This window comes from Sebastes fasciatus, chromosome 21 (assembly GCF_043250625.1).
Source record: "Sebastes fasciatus isolate fSebFas1 chromosome 21, fSebFas1.pri, whole genome shotgun sequence".
Classification (NCBI taxonomy): Eukaryota; Metazoa; Chordata; class Actinopteri; order Perciformes; family Sebastidae; genus Sebastes; species Sebastes fasciatus.
Window position 1 is genome coordinate 8,512,817 of NC_133815.1, and position 22,380 is coordinate 8,535,196.

Consider the following 22,380-nt stretch of genomic DNA (forward strand, 5'->3'; position numbering starts at 1 on the left):
AATAGCTAAATCTGGTCATAGTGAATCTAAACAGCTAAACTAGTCATGCTAAAGGTTAGCCAACAAATTCATGATTTGTTGAGGTTAAGCTACTTTTTATCTACATTTAAAAAGTATTAAATTGTAAATTAACAAATAATATAGATTTCAAGATGGATGGAAACACATTTTGTTTGCTAAAACTGTATTTTCTCGGCTAAAACTGTATTTTCTCCTTAGCTTTCCCAAAAGGCACAATACAGTTTTTAGGTTGTGTCTCTGGTCTACGTCAATTATTTTCTTGTTGTTTAAAAAGACATTTTACATCCTATCCAGCTGTTACAGCTTACCCACTCAGCCAGTAAAATTAAAACCCTTTTTTCTCTTTTTCTTTTCAACTTTTCAGCTTGTTTGTTGTATCTGCTCTCTACCTTTTGTAGAGGCATTGTAAACACTGCAGCCTATATAGCAATTATTTATGATCTGTTTTCATGTAGTATATAACAAGATTTGTGATGCACGTGTGGTGGTGTGTTAAGGTAGTGATCGTGTGTGTTTTGGTATGTAGTGAGTAGATCTGTCGCAACCCCATATCACATAGAGACACACTGGAGCCTGGTGTTCTTCAACATTTCCCCCAGTGTTTCTCACACAAAGATCACAACAAATCCACAGGCGAGCAGCTGAGAGAGAGCTAAGGATAGAAGAGCTGCTGGTGATGTGATTCTATGAAAGACAGTTTGTGTCCTTTGGCATCCTTTCTCAGAAAAAGAGGAAGCGTCCGTAATTTGCTACAGATTAGATTTCCCTCAAGTTGTTGCAGTGATGTGATTGATGGTAGAATCACATGCCTGCTCGTTTTATTGAGCACAGCCTCTACATTCATTATTTCATGAGATTCCTTTGATGATCAGAGATCAACACTTCAGTCTGTGTGGGCGTGTTTGCACATTTGTAAGTTGCACATCAGATGCTCAACTCCAAAGTTGAGCATTTCCTTGAAGAGGAAGCGCGATGCAAAGCAAATTAAGTCCTCAAGATGTTGTGAATCCCACCGCTTCCCTGACACCTGCCATTTTTAAAGTGTGAACACCAAATGTACAAAGCTGTGTCTCAGTGCAAAAGCGTCGCTGAAGTGTTAATGTTTGTGTCTCTGCAGGGTTCGGCCGACTCCTACACCAGCCGTCCATCAGACTCCGATGTGTCCCTTGAGGAGGATAAGGAGGCAGTGCGCAGGGAGGCAGAGCGACAGGCTCAGGCACAGATCGACAAGGCCAAGGTGGGTATCCAAAGCCAGCAGCACTAAGGTCACTCTGTCCAGTTCCTACATACTTCTCTATGGGGGGCCACAAGTCCTGTTTTAGACCTTGAGGCTACATCCACACTGATACATTATAGTTTTAAAAACTTTTGCTACATTTATGCCTAGCGTCCATACTACTCCGGCGTTTTCAACCCCTACAATAGAGATGTTTGAAAAGGCTGCTGACCCTGTTTTAGTTTTGAAACTCCACGTTTTAGTCTGGACGAACAGAAACGGAGACCTTTGAAAACATTGACGCAAACACCCATGTTAACTTCTTGATTGGCTCTTCTCAGTCATGACGTGCCTTTCCCTGAATCGTCACGCTCCATCACATGAACCTTTCCCGTAAGAAAACAAAGAAAACATTAGCTTCGACCACGAGTGGTTAATTTCAACATGGATAACGAGTTACAAGCAATGATGACCTTGTTGTCTATGCTAGCAGCTGTTGTGAAGTTAAAGTCTGCATTTTATAATGCTCCTACAGCCTACATGCGCAAGAGGCAAGGTATTATTCAAGCACTTTGCATCAATTTCCGTGTATAGCGCTGCTTCCTGTTTACACCGGCACATGCATGCCCAGTGTACGTGAATGGTCATGTGATATGCGTTTTCAGGCATGGTAGTGTGGACGGAGATTAATTCTGAAACAGCCCTAAAACGCTTGTCTGTAAGTGAGAAAATATGTAGAAAAGTGAGGACTATTTGGCTGTTTGAGGGTTAAAGGTGGACCTTGTGTAGCACTATGTCTTTACTTTCGACAATTGGTGGCGATACTGAAAAAAGAAGCATAGCAATGTGCCCAAAAAGGCAAGGAAGAAGAAGACTGCAAGATAGCAAACAATGAATGCAAACATTGCACAATCAAAAATATAAAAAAAAAAACAGCTTTGGAAATGTTTGATGACATATAAATAACAGGTCTAATATAACGTGTTTGTTAGACCTCAGTGTGTTTCGGTGGGAACCACAGAATGTAACCAACCCTTTGTTTGTTTGCAAGAAAACCTTTAAGACTAGGTTTTATGGTTAAAGTTCAGGCCTTTACAGACCAGCAGCATTTTATTCCGTGTGATTAACTTGCACGTCAATATATTTTTTCGAACTGTTGTTTTTGTCATGAGTACTTTCACACAGAACGTGGCGAAAAATCAACAATTCTTGGGGGTAACAAGGTTGATTTTCTGAGCTTTCGCACTACAAATAAAGGCATCAACCAATCACATTGTGCGAACGATTGAATTGCGCCTATATTTATGAAACAACAACACGGAGGCTCCGTAGTCCGAACCAGGACGGAAAACTTTATTGCTCCTTTCAACCTTGACAAAGTGCTGCATTTGTTAGACCAGATCCACTCTTTCTGCTCTTACTTTACACAATAAAAGCCCTAGATGTGTAATATTCGGCAAGTATTTTGCATTTTTGTGTCGTTTATTCGTCACGCCCCCGGTTTGTAAAGGCCTTTTAGAATTAGTCTTAGGTTAAGGTTAAGGTCAGAGTAAAGGCTTAGGCATGTAGTTGTGATGGTTATGGCCAAGAGAATGTGTTATCTTGAATCTTGTTATGTCAGTGAGGGTCCTCAAAAGTATAGAAGTGTGTTTGTACAGACAAAATCTGGTTTATTTTGCTTGAATGAATATTGTGCAGCATCACCCAAATGGTAATATAAACGTTACACTGGTTGGTTTGTTATTGGAGGATGAAAAGCTGCGTCTGCTTCCTTTTTGGTCTTATTTCTTAAGCATACATGTTTATTCTTCTTTTTTATGGAGGCAAGAACTTTAGCTATCGTGTTCTCATTCTTGTAATCGGGTCACCAGTCAGATTTCAGTGAGGACCAGGGTCACTTCAGAGAACTGGTCTCCAGGTCAGAGCACTTAATAGACCAGTCTGGAAAAGATTTCTGTGCAAAGTTGGTGCAACGTTTTCTTATTTCTTCCCCAGCTTGTCTCACCCACGCTCTGACATTAAAACAATAATGATATATCACATGTTGTTTTACTATTCTTGGGGTGAGATAAGTGGAAAATGCTGCAGGACTGACTAGGTGACTATGAGAGAAGCAGGAGCCGATTTCAGCTGGTTTCTGAGACGAAGAGAGGGCTGTTAGGGGCTGCTGATGTGAGAGGTTAGGGGCCTCAGAGGGCTCAGCGTCACTGTTTATCAGAGCCAAGCCTCGCCTGCTCTGCTCTGCTCTGGGCCACAATTAGCAGCATATAAACAAACACACACAAGGCAGAGCAGGCTCGCCTTTGCGCGACAGGAATTGCAATCAGCGGTCGCTTCCACAGAATCACTCAAGTCGCTGGCATTGTTAAGATGTATGCCTTTGATCTATTCAATAATTTGACTGTCTTCTGTGCACATTTTGTTCTCTTCCTTCTTTACAGCTCATTGTATAGCTTCTATTGTTGCATATTAATTCAAGCAAGTGTCTGAATAATAGGTTTATTGCCTTTCACCTTAGTGTCTGTTACAGCGTGCTCATTATCTGTAAGCGTTAAGTTTTTGGCTATCCATCCATTCTTGCAGACATGTTCCTCCTGCGCTGTGTCTGGAGGTAGCTCGTAGCTGGCAAAGACAGATCATTCCTGCAGATCTATGTTGTTATTGTCCAGGGTCGCCCTCTCTGGCTCACTAATTAAAAAGATAAGTTGGCTTTATAGATAACCTGGCATAGATTACCCCCGCTGGTATTTTACATGACAGATGACTAGTAAAAAATAGCCTCTCAGCGGTCTGGCCACCAGAGAGAGAGCGAGCTGGGGTCAGAGGAAGTGCAGACTCTCTGACTGTGAGCCTTTATGGGCAGTAATTCACAAAGACTTCCCTAACATACCACAGATATTCAGTAAGGAGTGGAGATAGAGTTGATGCCTGTAATGTTTCCCCTAATATACTTCTTAACATTACATCATACACACACATACTAAACACCCTCTGCGGTGTCTAATTGACCTTAAACTAACACTTCATCAATGAAAACAGCTGTGTAATGTCTTCTTTGGCTCTAGAGGAGTAATCAGGGGTTATCTCGGGTAAGGCCTTGTCAACACGTACACGGGTGTTTTGAAAACAGGGTTTTTCCCAATTCATTCTCAAAAAGAAATCTTGCTCCAAATGAAAACGCAGATGACTTTCCTTTTCCTGTCACGATATCAATGTGCACGCAGCATCAGCCTCGGTTATCCAGCCGTAAAGCAGACGGTCTGCGAGGCAAAATATCAGGGGAGTAAAGTAAAAAACAAAAACAAAATTGAATTAACGTTAGTCTAACATAGTTTTAAAATGTTTTTCCATATGTTGTAATGTATGAAAAGACACAAAATGAACATTGTAAGCGGACTACTTGATTACTATAAGCAAATTATTCTAACATGTATGGGAATAATTCTGTCCCAAGCTTTTTGATCCATATAAGCGGTTTCCACTGTACTTATTGTGCATATCTACAATATACTAAAGCAACCTTGGATAATATTAGAACTATCTTCCCACGCTAAATTAATGAAGGTTATACTCCCTTCATGCCATATAATAATACATTTTACAGACTCTCCAGCCTAAGGCCAGTGCAGAGAATTCATTTCAAATCGATCCACAACGTCCAAGGTGAAACAATGTGGGAATCTTGATTTATAGCATGAGATCCCGTGTGTGCTGCTAATGGAGAAGCGTGTGGCCTGTGACGTTGCAAATCAGCCCCAGCAAGGGCAAGTGTTCACTCAGTCAGTCAGTGTAAGCACAGAGAGGACTGGGAGGTATTAGCTATTGAAATATTCATGGTGGGATGTGATATTGTGACGAGCGTCGTGTGGTGTTAATTGGCTGTGGTCCATCGCGCTGCCTCCCAGGGTTCCCAGTTACAGATAGGGCTTCTATTGAGCTGGTTATCTCTGTCTTATCCTTCTGCCTCTTATCTCCATGAATGTGTCTCCTCTCACTTCCTGTCCTCCGCTTCCTTTCTTTGGGCACTACATTGTGTGCTATCCTTCCGTCCATCTCCTTTCCCTTTCTTTTCTTTTTTCCCCTCCTCCCACGCCTCTTACCCGGTCTCTAACCCTCCGCCTCTGTCCTTCTCCCTCCCTCACTGCGGTCAATATGGCATCCATAATGAACGCCTGTCTTACGTAAGAAGCAACAGAGCAGTATTGGCTCTGTAAGGAGATGTAGAGATACTATACAGCAGTGTAAAGGTGCCACCTGTGATAAAAGGTGGTATGTTAGGCCGTGTGTGTGTGCGCGTTATTGCCTACAGGTTCGTAAAATGTCACATTAAGCCTGTAGAAAGCTTCACCTGACAGGCGGCCATGATGGATAAAGGCGAGCAGAGCAGCTGGGAGGGAGGAAAGAGGCAACGCTCCATGAGACACATACATACATGTACTAATGGACCTCATACCTTCATGCAGCCATGTGACTCAATGCATGCAAACGCCAAGGACGCTTTGTCCTCTACGGGTCCCGGCGATGCACATTGGATTAGATGATCTCCTCAATGGAGATGTCACACACACACACACACACACAGCTTACAACCATCACTTCATGGAATATTTACATTACTGTCCGCATGAGGAAAATGATTCCCGGAGGATTTCACTAATGTATTATTTCCATAATCCCTCGTAGTTCATCACAGTCACTTCACACCTGTTGTATATCAATGAGGCAGTAGTGGACACAGCGATGATGAAAGAGAGCGCTCGTCGTACGTAAAGCTGATGAATTACTCTCATAGCACTGAGCTTCACTGAGCATCGCTGCCTGTTTGAAAGATCTCAAGTAGCATTTAGATCCAAGCGAATCCAATCAGTCACTGTTGCAGGTTCAAGGTGAATGGGGAAAGGGCTGCACGAAACATATTAATCTTTAAAAGTCATTTAATCTCATTGAGTATTTGAACCTGCAATAACTGATATTATCTGCCAGTTTGCTGCAGCAGAAACAAGTTGTGAACACAACGTTGACATATCATCACCTTTTGTTGCTTATTTACACATCCAGCAGATATAGAGCATCATTAGCATATGGAGTCGTGTTTTTTTGTCCACCTAATGAATGAAAGTCCAATAATCACTCTCGAACCAACTCAACTCACTTGTGCTGATCAACAGCGATGATCATCACGGTGTGCCGACACGCCACTCCGCCAGAAAACTCCTCCAGGGAGCAGATTTTAGATCTGCCTCGCTTCGTATGCTTTCTGTGCACTGAATTGAAACCCAACCTGTTGCTACGTTTTATTTTTAGGTTGCTATGTGAAAATCCGATTGGAGCACTACTATGACGCACTTTGAAAAGCATTTTACTGAATCTGTATGAGGTCCAACTACAGCATCAAAGCTCCGGTCTAGTGCGTTCAGTTTGGCCTCCAGCTGAATATTACACACCCTTCCCCTCATCTTGCTCTCTTTCATCTGCAGGTTAATATTTAGCGTGCGAGTCTACGCTGGGAGATTACTCTAAGCTACCTACATCCCTGTGCATTCGTTTTGGCTTTTCAGTTGACTTCCGTCATGCTTGTCACACAGTCAAAGGCAAATGTAATCTGGTTGAGGGCATGACCGTGTTGCCAACTGTTGCTGCCATCGCCGCCAGGCTGGCTCCAAGATTATGTCCAAAAGCATTTTATGTAATTCTTAAAGTGGTGTGTGTCTTACGTGGGTATGTTCTACTCTTGCAGATATCTGGATTCAGAGGGTTTGTCTGTGAGCATATGGTTCTTCCATTAAATTTTTTCATGACGTGACCTTATTAAATCTTCCCTTTTTGGTAGAAAATGTAATGCGTCACTATGGGCAGAGGAGATTCGCTTTTGCTTTGTGCAAAAATATCTGTGTAAAGAAAGAAAGTTGCTCTCATATGTGGACAGTCATTAGTGTTGGTGGTTATATCACAGCTCGCAGGAGTACAGGAAACATTTCATTAGCTGAACGCATTATCTCAATGGACTGTTTGTCCCAACGGGGAAGGTCAGCAGTGATCTGATAGGAAGGCCAGTATTGATTCAACCACTGTAAAGATTGTGGGATTGATTTGTGAGCCATTTACACAAGTGCTGTTTGTGCTGCTCATAAGTGAGCGCAATACAAGAGTCCTGTTTTACTATCGGCGTTGAAGTGGTGATTGCTGCAGACACTAACATGTTGCATCACTCTGAGTCGTATTTTAGCCTGTAGCAGAGAGACAGTGCAGCAAGCCAAATCATTCATGGAGAGATACTAAGTCTGGATGAGTCAGAGACTACTTGTATCCCTCACCTAGGGTTATTTTTATACCTCGCACAAAGACAAGAAACACAGCCCACCAACAGTGCACAAAAACACTTTTTAATGAACAGGCCTCCTCTCTCTTGTGGATTAGGATTTAAGGATACAATTACCATTTATATCTGTTGCACAATCTGACATTTTCATTTATCTTTTCTCCTCCCACCAGACCAAACCAGTTGCATTTGCTGTTCGCACAAATGTCAACTACAGCCCGTGTCACGATGATGATGTCCCCGTGCCAGGCATGGCCATCTCCTTTGAGGCTAAAGACTTCCTCCATGTCAAAGAGGTGAGTTGTTCTATTGAAGACGGTGATGCCGACGGAAGTAAGGAGGATGCACGAGATAACTGTCTTTGCTTATTCTGTGTAGAAATTCAACAACGACTGGTGGATAGGACGCCTGGTGAAGGAAGGCTGTGAAATCGGTTTCATCCCCAGTCCAGTGAAGCTTGAAAACACTCGTATCCTCCAGGAGCAGAGAGCCAAACAGGGCAAGTTCCACTCCAGGTAAAAACCCTCATCTGGTCTCGGCTGGGAGATAGACTAAAATTAATTTGGTCTTCTTAAAAGGACTCTCTGTAAGAATCAGAAATTGCTTGTTAACAGTGACACCTGTGGCCGTTAAGTCAACGACAGTCAGCGTCCTGTTGCTCCGCGCTTGTGTTCGCACTACCAACACACATGAGACTGAACGTGATTGACAGGCATCATGTTGATTAACATTAGCAACATTAATCAGCTGAAACCACAATATCATTATATATTTCACATGTTTAGCAGTAATGTTAGCTGAAGGTCCCTCCAGAAATTGAAGGCCCGGCCGATGTTGATCCCAGTATTAACTTTTCCTGCTTCAGCCTCCCGACCGTGGTCAGAAGGCACAGGGTTAGATAACGTTAACACGATAACGTTACTCACTCCGGAGCCCCGTCACTTCACTCAGCAGCAGGGAAACAAGACATTTCTGCACAATCTGCAACTTTCACTGTACATTCACTTGATATTCTCAAAGCTAAACTAACTCTCTTCTGCTCCACTGCTCGCTCGTTTTCTCACGCACTCGCTGACGCTCTCTCTCTCTTGCTTCACCACTCAATTGCCACGTGCACACACACTCTTCGCACTGACTCTGCTATACTCCCACAACACAGTTTTCCCTCGACGTCGGTCACATTCCTGTTTTGCAAGACGGGCTTCACTAGATATAAGTTTGTTTTTTTGTGCTTCCGTGGAGTTTATGAATGTTGGAGTTTGAGTTGTGGTGGCTGGTCGTTTGTTGGCGTTAGCGGACTCCATTTCTAACCGAACTTTAGCTAGGGCTAAGGCACTCGTGAGTGCACATGACATCACATCCGTTGGATTTTCCCAGAAAAGCAGGCCCGTTTCTTCACATTAAAAGCCGTCTACAGGCTGATAGAGGAAACCCAGAAAGTCGCGGAAGGTCTCATATTTTAGGTTAGGTTACAACCTGATCACACATTGGCAATAAAAGTGATGCATACATTTAAAAAGTTACATACAGTCCCTTTTTAAGAGTTGTTGATCTCACATGTGGAACACTTTTTCTCTTTTCAGTAAATTGGGAGCAAACTCATCCTCTAGTTTAGGTGAAGTGGTTCCTAACTCTCGGAAATCTACTCCTCCTTCGTCTGGTGAGTAGCTTGATAGGCAACTTTAAAAACTCCAATTTTACACTTAATAAAGAGTCTTTGATGTATTTAAACAACTTTTAACCACTCAATTCAAGTTGACGGTAAGATGTACTACTTAAATTTTTCATATTTTGTATTTTTACCTGCAATAAAGTTGATGTTTTCTTGTCAGTTATGTTTTAATGGCCATGATTGTACTTTTACATGTTTCATTTGCTGTCAATGTATAGCAGCATAAATTCTGTGCTACTGTCAATGAGAACCTGTGACCTCCTGTGTTCATCTGTGTGACGGTGGTCTTGTCTGTCTGTGCGTAGCCATTGATATAGACGCCACAGACTTAGACCCCGAGGACAATGAGCTTCCAGTCAACCTGCGGTCCCCTAAAGCCAGTCCAAACACTGTCATGTCACCCCTAGCAAAAGAGAAACGAATGCCCTTTTTTAAGAAGGTAAACCCTGGACTAACCAACCTACTCCTCTTCTTCTTCCACTATCCGTCCGCACATCTCTGACTTAACGCCTGCTTGGCTTCACTCAGCGGCCCATCCTGTTTGTCTACAACACCGTCCTCGTCCCTCGGCGTGCACCCGTCCGTTAGCATGCATGCCTGTCCTTAACCTCTCTCTTTCTCCTCTTCCGTCTCACCACAGCTAAGCAGAAGCAGAAGTCGGTAAGTCGTGGCGTGCAGTGCACCAGCTCAGCAGGGTCTGGAGATGACCTCTGGGGTCTGACCTGTACAAAACCCTCTGACCTCTCACCCTACTCACTGCTCCTGCAATCCTCTGTGTTGTGTTTGTGTGTGTTTACGTGTTTGTTAGTGATCCTGATCGAGTGAGAGCTCAGTGTGAACAGCCTTTTAATGAGCTAGACGAGATCTGAGTTTAATGGAATAGTTTGGGAAAATATGACTGTTAGCTTTCTTGCTAAAAGTCAGATGAGGAGATCCTTCTATTAAATATGAAGCTGGAGAAAGGAGACGCTTAGCTTAGCTTAGCATAAAGACTGGAAACGGGGGAAACAGCCAGCCTGGCTCTGTCCAAAGGTAACATAATCTGCATACCAGCACCTCTAAAGCTCACTGGCAAAATGTAAACTATTCCCTTACATTTTTTGGTTGTCACCATATGACAGAGACAGAGTCACCGTGAGTAACATCCATTGGTTTAATGTTTTGCATTTGCCTACAAATATGGCTATAAAAACTTTTATTGATATTTTTATCAATGACAGGAGTGATAAAGGCCGTTTGCTTTCGAAAATCAACATCGCGACATTCAAAAAAAATTGTTTTCCCATTATCACATGCTAAATGTATTTAAAACTTCTCACATATCTAAAAACAAAAATCCAATTAAGTCAATTTAATTTTGTAAAACGCTAATACATGAAAGTTTCCCATGACTACGCTGACGTTAACCACGTAATGCAGAGTTGAACCTAGGCTACCAGAAGTATTTGTGCAGAACCACATTGTCCAATAATATCCTTATGTTAGTCAGCAGTAGTGTGCATCAGTTCCCACAACGTCCCAAAGGAAGCACAATGACGACAGCACATGTTAGAGAGAAGGGAAATGTTAAGAAGTGGAGAGAGGAAGATGAGCGAACATGAAATCTACTCATCATAAAGATAAAACAGACTGAGAGAGCAGCTTGACCATTAGGACAAATAAGGGGAGAAAATGAGTAAAAACAATACTGTGTGGTGGATATGATAATCAACAGTCTGCTCTCCAACAGAGCTTCAGCTTAGATCCTGCACTGTTATTGCATTTTCCTCCAGTGTGCTGGTATATCCACACGTCCAGATGCCGGGGACTAATTTGAACGGTACATCCCTAATTCTGTCGATCGACTGACTGATTAATCGACTAATTGTTTCAGCTCTAATTTCAAACATCTTGTCTATGATTTTTGATTTAAAACTGAGGCTGTTACATAAACTGAGCTCCCACTTTGTCCCAACAGCAGTGATCAAGTTTTTCTACCTGTTTCCTAATTTCTTTCCACATTTTTTCTGTTGATCTACTGAAGCTTTTTCTCCCTGTCCGACTAACCTTTCCTGTCAAGTAGTTTTTCCTTTTTAATCACTGACATCAGAACCATGAAATGAGAGGATTTATCTAAATATTGTAATCCATCATGAAATATTGTAGTTTACTGTAAGCTGCTTTGAAGTATCGACAACGTGATGATGTCAAAATTTGTGAAGTAAACTGCCAAATCTATTATATAAATCAAAGCTTGTGTTTTGTCGGGCCAGCTGGGACGTCCCATTTCATGGTTCACAATGTTCCAGTGCTTTTAAATCTAGTCTGGGTCATTGTTGTTCCAAATCCCTCAAGTGATTTGTGATAGTGAGTGTTTACTTTGTCTCCATAAATGTGTGCAACTGTTTTTCTTCTTCTGCTCTCTTAAGGCGGAACACATTCCTCCGTACGACGTTGTGCCTTCTATGCGGCCCGTGGTTCTGGTTGGACCGTCACTGAAGGGCTACGAGGTGCGTCAAAACTCAATTTCAAACACTGCCTTTGTTGGGAAATGATCTGGGAAATGTGTGTCCCTGTTAACTGTTTTAACTCCCTAAATTTCCGGTCCACAGGTGACAGACATGATGCAAAAAGCACTGTTTGACTTCTTGAAACACAGATTCGAGGGAAGGTAAGTGACCTTTTAAAAATACAAGCTCTCATCCTGCTTCCTTCCTCATTCCTCCTCTCTCTCCAACTCTATAGGCTGGTATTTATCTGTCCCCTGAGGTTAGCCGAGGGAGTGTGTAACAAGTTTGTTTGGCCTGGAGATGTGTGTGCTGCTGCTGCTGCTTTAAATAGGCCCTCTCCATGTCCTTAATAGGCCATAGTGGGCCCTAGAGCAGAGCAGGATTCTCCTTACTCAATGTTGAGTCCATCCATCCATCTGAAAGCAGAGAGGCCATGAAGTTACACAACACTAAGATCCACTCAGACCACCAGCAGCTGCACTGAACGCTGTTAATTCCCCTTTGAACTTTCAAACATGGTTTAAAGGGTAACTTTGGTATTTTTCAACCTATTTTCTAGGGGTGGGAAAAAATATCGATTCACCTATGTATCACGATTTTGTTTATCATTTTGAAATGCTAGAATCGATATATTTGCTTCATTTGATTCTATGCAGAGGTAAAACAAATTTACCGCTTTTATTGTTGTAGACTGAGTAACGTGACATCATATCCGCTCCCGTTCCGTCACCTAAACAAACAGCAGCCAGTCGCTGCGAGGCAAGGCGAAAAAGTAGAAAACGGCGGAGGGTCTGCGTGGATACGACCTGCACTCTCACATGTTAAATCCAACGTGGTAAACACTACACATACAGTAAAGGATGGGAACACTTTGGGTTTCACACATTGCTCTGATAGTTTTTAAACCACCTTTGAAGAACTGTAAAATCCAGGTCAAATCATCAACAATCAAATCAACTTTACTCAGTTATTCATGTTCAAAGAACTGGGATTCCCCTTTTATCTCCACCTTTATTCTGTTTGTTGTAACTCTCAGACTCCGCTCTTGACTATTTGTGTTTTTACAGCTGTTTGCTCCTTTATTTCTGGTCTTAATACACAGCAAGAATAAAGTGTTTGTCCTCCTCCCTCATGTCAAACAAACAAAGTCCATAATATCTGGTTAACCGGGTATTTTCTTGTCCCTTGTTTCAGAATATCAATCACTCGCGTCACGGCGGACATCTCTCTGGCCAAACGCTCAGTCCTGAACAATCCCAGCAAGCACGCCATCATCGAACGCTCCAACACGCGCTCCAACTTGGGTAGGTGTTTGTGCTAGAAATCACTGCATCGCCTGGTGGGAACATCTGGTGTTTTGATTCATAATGTTTTCAAGGAGACCAGCTTATGTGGAAAAGGAAGGAACCGTTTAAAGGAACTCTCGTCAACGGTAATGATAACTCCCGACGGTCCGGAAAGGCCTTGGCCACTTTTCTTTTGTTAGGAATGAAAGATAGAGCATAAATGCAAGATAACAAGTTCAAGAGCCGCTCTGATTTGACTGAGGTTGATCTGGGTTCAGATGTGATTAGAACGAAACAGATTCCTGAGAGGGGACAATCTTTGCGATGTATCAGCGTAAGCATCAGTCCGCGGCTGCAGCAGAGTAAGATGTCCAAGGAAAAGCCTGGAAGCAAAAAGTGTGTTATATTTAATTTTTTACGATTATACAAAGCCACCACACTACCATTTGATTTTACTGCTGCTGCTGTCCCAGATAAAAACTCAAAAGGAGCTTTAAGGCAGCAGCTCCTCCACTTCTACTCTCTTTTTAAAGATACATTAGGACAGAGGCACATTAAGAGCAAAAACTTCCCCTTCATATTTCACCCAAAGCTTTTAAGTTTAAGCAAGTGCCACTTGGAATCTATTTAGTCTGTTACATACTTAATCTTTAAAAAAATATCCATCTTAACAAGCTATTTCGTGCTCTATAGAGCCTGAACTCTTCACTTTCCCCCAAAAGAAATCTGCCAAAAGATCAAGATTTGTTCTGATGAACATTTTCATGAAATGTCTTGAATCAAAAGTGACATTTCCTTAATGCGAGTGAAGCCTTTCTCGCCTCGAGATACAATAAATGATTTCAGTAAAACTCTACATCAGAAGTGAAATTATCTCACCCCTTTGGCATATTTTAGCAGGAAAATTAAAATTCGTGACTCACTCGTAGCTTGAATGAGCTGTTAGGTTTGAATGTTTTCATGTTATCAGTTTACTTCAAACTTTTTCGGGACTGGAAGTCATGAAGCTTGGCCGCGATTCTTCTCAGATTGGGAATCGTGCCCTGCTGTGATATTTGTAGGATAGTTTTTGCAGTCACGTCGTCATCTGTTGGAGGACTGGAGGTTGTGTGATGTAACACTTGGTGTTTTTTTTAGAGATAACAGAACATGGCTCGCTGTTCCTCTAAGAGCTATTAGTCTCTAAGCCTGGTCCCTTAAATCATGATGTCTTTTGAATATTTAAGTTTCTATGAAACTGTAAGGAAGGAGCCAAGGTTAAAAGTCAAGTTATTCAAACCACATCTAGTAAATAAGTAAAGATTTATCTATATAGCACTTTTCAAAACAACTGTGACAAAGGACTTCACCATAAAAACATGAAATATGAAACAGGCATGGTAGTAATAAAGATAAGAACAACAAAATAGAAGTTAAAAAGACAAAATCTGATTGATGAACTCCCGTTTCCATAAAGAAACAGCCCCTGAAAGTGGCTTCACTTGTGAATAAAGAAATAAAGTCGAAGCTCTTCTTTGACTCACACTTTTTCCTTCTTCTCCAGCTGAAGTCCAGAGTGAGATTGAGCGGATTTTCGAACTGGCCCGGACGTTACAGCTGGTAGTTCTGGACGCCGACACCATCAACCACCCGTCACAGCTGGGGAAGACTTCCCTCGCCCCCATCATCGTCTACGTTAAGATCACGTCTCCCAAGGTGAGTAAAATGAACATGTTGGATCCAATGACAATGTGAGTTAAAAGGAAAACTAGCTGTGATTTTTAAATACAGCAAATGTGTGAGGGGACTGATTCATCATCACACTCACTCACTCAGCGTGAGTTAAAAAAGGCTCATGATTCAGTGATCAATAAAAAAACACGGGCATTTGGGTAACATAGAAAATGAGAACAAGCCTAGCTAAAGAGGGATGAGATACAAGCTTTAAATCAAAGTGGCATCAGTGTGAATCACACTCACAGTGGGATAAAATAAACTGCTTTCTACCACCTGTCCTCTCAATTACAACCTGCTGCCATATCATATACAGCTAAACTTAAAGTGTTTTTACAAGGTATACTACAACTGTATATGCAGGGTTGGAGGGGTTACTTCAATAAGTAACCTAATCCAATACAGTATCACAATATAAAAATAATATAATCTGATTATGAATATGCAAATAAAGACAAGAGAAAAGAAAAATGCTGAAATTGCATCATTATTTTGTATGTAAAGCAGAAAATGGGAACATCACAGTACAGTACAGTTCTGCCTTGCAGCTGTGAAAATGCTGCCATCCTCCAAGGACTCGAATCATTTGGCACATTAGTTACCGGATTTTAATTTGGAGCAGCAGCAGTGCCCATATAAAGTAAATTAATTTAACCCCCATGCAAATTTCTAGGGCTTTACCGTGTGTTACTGTGGTTATATAAATGTTATTTATGGTGCTGTTAGATTGCTGCTAGACCTCCCCGTTAATAAGTGGGTTCCTCCCTTTGCTCACTCTGTGAGAGAGAGAGAGAGAGAGAGAGAGAGAGAGAGAGAGAGAGAGAGAGAGAGAGAGAGAGAGAGAGAGAGAGAGAGAGAGAGAGAGAGAGAGAGAGAGAGAGAGAGAGAGAGAGGAATAGAAAGTGGAAGTTATCAGTAATAATAATTTGAATGTCAATGTTATGAATGAATCTTTGAACTGTTCGTTTCAGCCCTACAAATTTGCCCGGATTGTCCAGCATTATGTTTGCTGGGCCAGAAATATGAAGTGGTTTGCCATTTCCTACGAACCGTCTTTTCACGCTGGGATGCCTCTCGGCAAAGAGAAGAATCTTGATGAACTGGAACATGTGCAAACCCTTCCTGCTTTTGATAACTTGTATGCTGTACTGTGATGTTTTCTGCTTTGCATAAAATTAATGCTCTACTAAAACAATTACCACCAACTCTGTTGCGTGGCAGTAATAAAGTATCTTGTATCTTGAACATCTGAAATGTGATGCCCCCAACTAGATGCTGCTTTTTTTGTAGAATTACAAGCCAAAAACATCAGGAACCACTGGAAAAAAACTTCATCTGAAAAGTAGTGGAGTAAAAAGTAAAAAATTTCCCTCTGAAATGTAGTGGGGTAGAAATATAGAGTAGTAGAAATTAGAAATACTCCAGTAAAGTTCAAGAACTTCAAAATTCTTCTTATGCCTGGTTCAGACTACATGATATTTTTGTCTGTTACGATGGTCACTGTGTCAGATTTGCAATTATTGAGTCGGAAAATCTTGCCGTGACTTGGCCGCAAAACATGACCGACTACACGTTGGTACACGACCAGTCAAAGCTCTATGTCTTTTAAAACATGCAGATTGTCATTGGGAAGGAGTTGCAAGGACCAACTTCCAAAGAACAAGAATGTAAACAAACAATGGCGGTGTGTATGATGCTGGCTGTCTTGTGTTCGGAAAAGCCGAAAAAACAAGAACTTCACCACCACCTGCAGCACCAACAACATCTTTATATTTCACATCATTCCTCTTTTGCTTTGCCATGTTTACAGTTGAAGGTCAAAGTCACGGTCGTGAGGGAACTTATAGTCTTTCTGTCGGGACATTGTGAGGTGTCCCAGATGCGGCGTCGGTTGTTGTCTACTATGACACACTACACAGGATAAAACGATCGATTGACGCAGCCGTTATCATTTACAATCTGAGCCGACACCCTACGATGGCCGGGTCGGACTCTAATCCAGTTGATATCGTGTAGTCTGAACCAGGCATAAGGACACTACTTGAGTAAATGTACTTAGCTTCTTTTTAAGTTGAAGTCCTCACAGGCAGCGGTGGAAAGTAATATTTGTTTCTGGATTTGTTTTTGTACAGTATAAAAGTCAATTTCATAGACTTGAATTTTGCTAACACAAAGCTTTATGACCTTGTTACCTTATTTGCCCTCAGGTGCTGCAGAGGCTCATCAAGTCCAGAGGCAAGTCTCAGGCCAAACACCTCAACGTCCAGATGGTGGCTGCTGATAAGCTGGCTCAGTGCCCTCCTGTAAGTCTCTGCATTGGACCCAAACTACCCAAATTATCCCCGTCTTGTCCTTCAGAGATGGTTTTGGCTCTGGGTTTTAGTTTCATGCGTTTCTGAAGTCAGATTTTTTTTTTGAAAGCTTTATAATTCGTGCCAGTTCTATTTCTGCTCCTCTGTAATCTGCTTAGTTATTATTTTAGAAAATGAAGCAAGCACTCCAGGCTTGTGAGAGTGCCGGCTTAATTTAATTCAAATAGCAGTCCGAATCTTTAGGGAATCACTCTTTAAGATTTTCCCAGAATTTATGCCATTTATTACGCAGCTTTGTTGAATGCTTGATTCTGATTGGTTAATCACAGCGTTCTATGGTCTGTTATTTCTTTATAACAAACCGTTACTATGTATAACAGTCCGTTGCTATGGGCACAGATCTGATGTCGGACTCCGGCGGACCGTTTTTGTGTCAAATTATTGATTTCTTAAGTAAGTAGCTGTGTAATAAGCAAGATAATGAACAGCTAGCGGGTTGTTGTTGTGAAATAAACCCCTTCGATGCAAGACCCTCCGATTTGCGTTGGGGTGCGGCATCGTCCTGTCAGGGTTTATTTCACAACAATGACCGGCTCACTGTACATTATCACTTACCTAGTGCTTAGTTCAGTGGGTGGATTCCAACATAGCTCTGAGCATTTTGTATATATAAAGATCAATAGCATTAGACAGATAGTTTTAGTCTTTTGTTGTGAAATGCCACGACAGCACCGTCTTGTTTTCTCAACCTCGAACATGTCTCCTTTCCATTTTCTTTAACCCTGTCTGCACCCTTCTCTCCTTCCTCAGGAGATGTTTGACATCATCCTAGATGAGAACCAGCTGGAGGATGCTTGTGAGCACATGGCTGATTACCTGGAGGCCTACTGGAAAAGCACTCACCCCACCAGCTGCAACCCCCCCAACCCAGCGCTAACGAAGCTGCCCACGGCCGCCCTGCCGTCCAGCCCGGCCCCGGTCTCCGGCGTGCAGGTACAAGAGCAGAGGCCACAGAGAGAGCGGGGGTACCTGTAGCGAAACTGTACAGATGAACGGGAAGTGATGAGGTCTAGAAAGAGGGCTAGACAGGGAGAGAGGAAGAAAACCTGCAGTAAATGAGGTTTAGGGTCCCATCCAATACCCACACTTAATGGTATTTTGTTGAGATGCTTTGTTGGTCTTATTTAATTTCCACTTAATGAACAATAAGTCGGATCAATCATACTCTTTCATTCAGATACAGTCACATTCAGGCTCCAATTTAGAGAACACAGGAAGTTGGACGACATCATGATTACCTGAAACCCTTGATTTCAAATTTAGAAGTTATATTTCTTACTAGTAAACATGGCTTTTTTAAAGGATAGATTGTCATTTTCATGGTAGGATTTTTTTATAACACAACTTTTCAGCTAATGTCACATATCTGAGTGTGTAAATGCTGTATAATCCCTTAACCTCTACCCCTCTCTCCATCCACTGCCATCACAATGGGAAATGTAAGACTGAAAATGAGGAAAATCCTGATATTGATGAGGAGCAGGAGTGAGCTTGACATGTGATTGCTAGTCTGGTGAGTGTGGAGAGGCCCTCTAGATAGATGTGTTTTAGACTTCAGGTGCCAGAAATCCATGAGAAGTCCATCTTGGTCCTGCTGAGTGAAAATACAAACCTCCTCCTCCAGGATTCATTAACCTTCAATGGATGGTTGATGAATATTCAAGCAGTGTGTGTGTTCAAGTGTGAGTGCATCTATACAATACGCACCAGAAGCAACACGGGTGAAGTGAAAATGAATCTGCATGAGTTCTGTGTGTGTTTGCAGTGCATTTTCTTGCTTTGTGTCACCCGACTGACTGACATGTGTTACTGACCTCAGGGCGGCAGTGCGGAGCAGAAAGGAGATAAAGCGTTAGTGGAGAGAAAGGGCTCCAGAGATGATCACCAGCACCATCATCACCATCACCACCACCACCACCAGAGCCAGGACCAGGCCGACGCCGATGCAGAGGCCGAGGGTGAGGGCAATGAGGAGGAGGAGAGTCCTCCGAGGACGGAGGCCTCCAGGAGAGCCCAGCACATCCACCACCGTTCGTCTTCCACCAGGACTGAGCAACACAACCACCACCACCACCACCAAAACAGTCGAGCCCGGGGCCTCTCCCGGCAGGAGACTTTGGACTCGGAGACCCCTGAGAGCAGAGAGAGCCGAGAGAGCCGAGAGAGCAAGGACTCGGCTTGTATCGAGCCGCGCACTCAGGTCCTCCACCAGGAGGAGGAGGAGGAGGAGGAGGAGGAAGAGGAGGAGGAGGAAGAGGAGGAGGAGGAGGAGGAGGATGAGGATCTAGGGGAGGGGCACCCCCAGCAGCAACAGCGTTATGAGCCACTGCCCCACCGGGACCACAACCACCATCACCACCACCACCATCACCGCGGTGGGGCGGCGGAGGAGGCCGGCCACAGCACGGGACACCACCGCTCAAAGGAGCGCGAGCAGGACCATAACGAACGGAACAAGCAGCGCTCGCACCACCACCGGCCGGCACGCGACCACCACCACCACTACTACGACCGGGACAGAGACAGGGACCGAGAGGGGGAGGTGGCTCCCAAAAAGAGGGGTGACGCGGGGGAATGGGCCAGAGACTCCTACATCCACCAGTGACAGACCAAATCCCTCCTGAAGCTCATTTTGGACTCTTAACCATTCTGTTCTCCCATCGTGCTGCTATACCCCGAAAAACCACAGCATCCTATTTATGTACACTTCCTTTGTAAAATGCTGTTGCATCTTTTTCAACGGCAGGATTTTGATTACATAGATACAAATATAAATATATAAATAAATATATGTATGTGTATCTATGCATAGACGTTGTTTATGTGTGGATATGCATGAATATTCTCAAATATGCATATTTTAAAAACCTGTGTTTGATGAAGCATGACACAAAAGCAGAATTTGTTTCTGTAACTGAGCTGTGCTTTCTGTGATTAGCATTTTTTATTTTTTATTATTTTTTTTGCTTGCTACCACTTGAATAATTTGTTCCGTCAGACTACTGCTAGGGTTGACTGCAACGGTTGACTAAACCAAGTTAGTTTGATGCTGTATTTGCAGCGGTCTTTTGTTTAAAAGAATAGTTGGGCAATTTGGGGAATACGCGTATTCGCTGTCTTGCTGAGAGTTACCAGTTTATTAGGTACACCTTAGCTAAAACTAATGTAGTCTATGATTTTGTTTGAGGATTTGTATTTTTTTTTGTATGGGTGTTGAAACAACAGATCTACATAACAGAAACATGACTGTTGTATTAGACTTCATTAGTTTTAGCTACCTAATTAACTGCCAACTGAGTCTAGATGAGAAGATCAATAACACTCATATATGAAGCTACAGCTAGCAGCCAGTTAGCTTAGCTGGAAATGGGGAAACGGCTAGTATGTATGAAAGTGAAAAAATCATCTACAGCTTGCTAATTAACACTTTATATCTCTGTACAAAAACTAAATCTAAAAACAACAAAGTTGTGGTTTTACACTGTGACTTAGTGTCATCAATCTTCTCATCTCACTCTCAGCTAGAAAGTCAGTAAGTGTATTCCCCAGAGTGTCAGACTACTCCCTTAATGTTATGTTCATCTTCTATTGCTTAGTTCCTTTTTTAAATTCTGCGTCCATTGATTTTGGTTTTAACATATTTAAGCCTCCCTCGAGGTGCACCTTAGTCTTACCTTCCAAGACGAAACGAGCTCTACAATAACTTCCTCTCTCTTACATGCAGTACTGTTCTCTTTGTATGGGTCCAGAGACATTTTGTACACCCTTTATTCTGCACTTTTACTGATTCACGTTGGTTTCAAGTGAAATTTGATATGACATTGCAACTTTACTGTAGGTCAACTACCAAAACTCCCATCAAGGTTCATCTTTTTATTATAAGTCTGACCCCCTTTTTCTAAATGAATGTTGTTTTATTCCCACAGAGTATAAAGAATGTTAATTTTAGGACATCTTCTACACTAAAAAAAAATTAAAAGATGCATTTGCAAACAATTCAAAAATGTTTACCAGACATAGTTTTGTCTTTTACCATTTGTTCACTCCCTCTGACTAACACGATCTATTTTAAGAGTCAATGACGTATTGATGTATTAATTCATGATACTGAAAATCTGAATTGAGCTGCCCCTTTGTTTACAAACCCACCCTGTCCATTCACTTTCTTTGATTTTGCCTGACAATTGTAATTATAAAAAAAACTCCATTTCTATGCTACATTGGTAGCACTACAGATTTTCTAACAGTGTACATGTGTATGTACATAATGCATAAATATAAAGAATAAAGTTGGCAACAAAGGACTTGATGAGAGGAGGAAGAAGGATTTGATGTGTGCTTTGTCAGAAGGACCCAGACAGAAGACAGAGGAGAGCTGTGTCTATAAATAGTCGTCTGAAACTCTGCTGAAAAATTGAGGTAGACTCATCGGGCCTGCCTCCTGAGTCGTCATGACAACATCGACATGAATGACAATACTGAGGGGATGCGTCTAAAATAGCTTCTCCACACTCGGATGCCTCCAAAATAGACAAACAGAGATGCACCTTCAGTGCAGCAGTGAAAAGAGTGGCCATTTTCATCAGCATACAGGGAAATGCACCATCTGTGTGTGTGTGTGTGGATGGACTTATAAGAGTCTAATGGTATTCACAGGAAGAGGGATTGAGCTGAGGTCATTGTGAAGGTCCTCAAAATGCTGCATGATGGGAGAACGGGGCCAGATGTTTGTGCACTGTCAGCACGAATCTATAAATGCTGCAGATTTAATGGACACCCATGATTCAATTTGCACTGACTTAATTAGTTCTGAGTCTTGTAATTTGTATTTAAACGGACGTTTCATGAATGTAATCAGATAGCTTAATATATGACGAACATGAAGAGAGAAAAATCTTGTTTGAAAGGAACTTTAATTATGAAAAAACAAATAATTTACTTAAAGTGGATGAGCTACACGCAGCATCATTTCTCTCTATTTCTATTGTTGCCTACTAAAAGCACTAAAAGCACTAAACCTCTCTTGTAATTTGTATTTAAACGGACGTTTCATGAGTGTAATCAGATGATGTGCAGGAGCTTAATATATGATGAACATGAGAGAAAAATTTATTTTGAAAATGTAACTTTTATTATGAAAATAATGAATAATTTCCTTCCTTTGGCTGAGCTATACGCAGCATAATTTCTCTTTTAGAAGTCTTAATTGTCTATAAAAAGACACTAAATTTTGAATACCTCTCTTGTAATTTGTATTTAAACAGATGTTTCATGAGTGTAATCAGCTGATGT

General features: G+C 42.0%; 1 protein-coding gene across 6 annotated transcripts in view; it reads left to right on the forward strand.

The window, feature by feature from the left end:
- Positions 1 to 21,405, forward strand: part of cacnb2a (calcium channel, voltage-dependent, beta 2a) — a 69,787-nt gene extending 48,382 nt beyond the window's left edge. For 4 of the 6 annotated variants that reach the window (XM_074622390.1, XM_074622393.1, XM_074622394.1 and 1 more), the window contains 12 exons: positions 1,139 to 1,258; positions 7,730 to 7,852; positions 7,935 to 8,071; positions 9,140 to 9,216; positions 9,534 to 9,667; positions 11,637 to 11,717; positions 11,820 to 11,878; positions 12,912 to 13,021; positions 14,547 to 14,698; positions 16,924 to 17,019; positions 17,839 to 18,021; positions 18,908 to 21,405. In XM_074622390.1, coding sequence (XP_074478491.1) covers positions 1,139 to 1,258; positions 7,730 to 7,852; positions 7,935 to 8,071; positions 9,140 to 9,216; positions 9,534 to 9,667; positions 11,637 to 11,717; positions 11,820 to 11,878; positions 12,912 to 13,021; positions 14,547 to 14,698; positions 16,924 to 17,019; positions 17,839 to 18,021; positions 18,908 to 19,693 — 2,058 coding nt within the window. In that variant the 3' untranslated portion in view covers positions 19,694 to 21,405. Of the gene's footprint in view, positions 1 to 1,138; positions 1,259 to 7,729; positions 7,853 to 7,934; positions 8,072 to 9,139; positions 9,217 to 9,533; positions 9,668 to 9,868; positions 9,889 to 11,636; positions 11,718 to 11,819; positions 11,879 to 12,911; positions 13,022 to 14,546; positions 14,699 to 16,923; positions 17,020 to 17,838; positions 18,022 to 18,907 lie in introns of all 6 variants that reach the window. The other 2 variants (XM_074622392.1, XM_074622395.1) reach the window with 1 other exon arrangement.
- Positions 21,406 to 22,380: the final 975 nt, after the last annotated feature.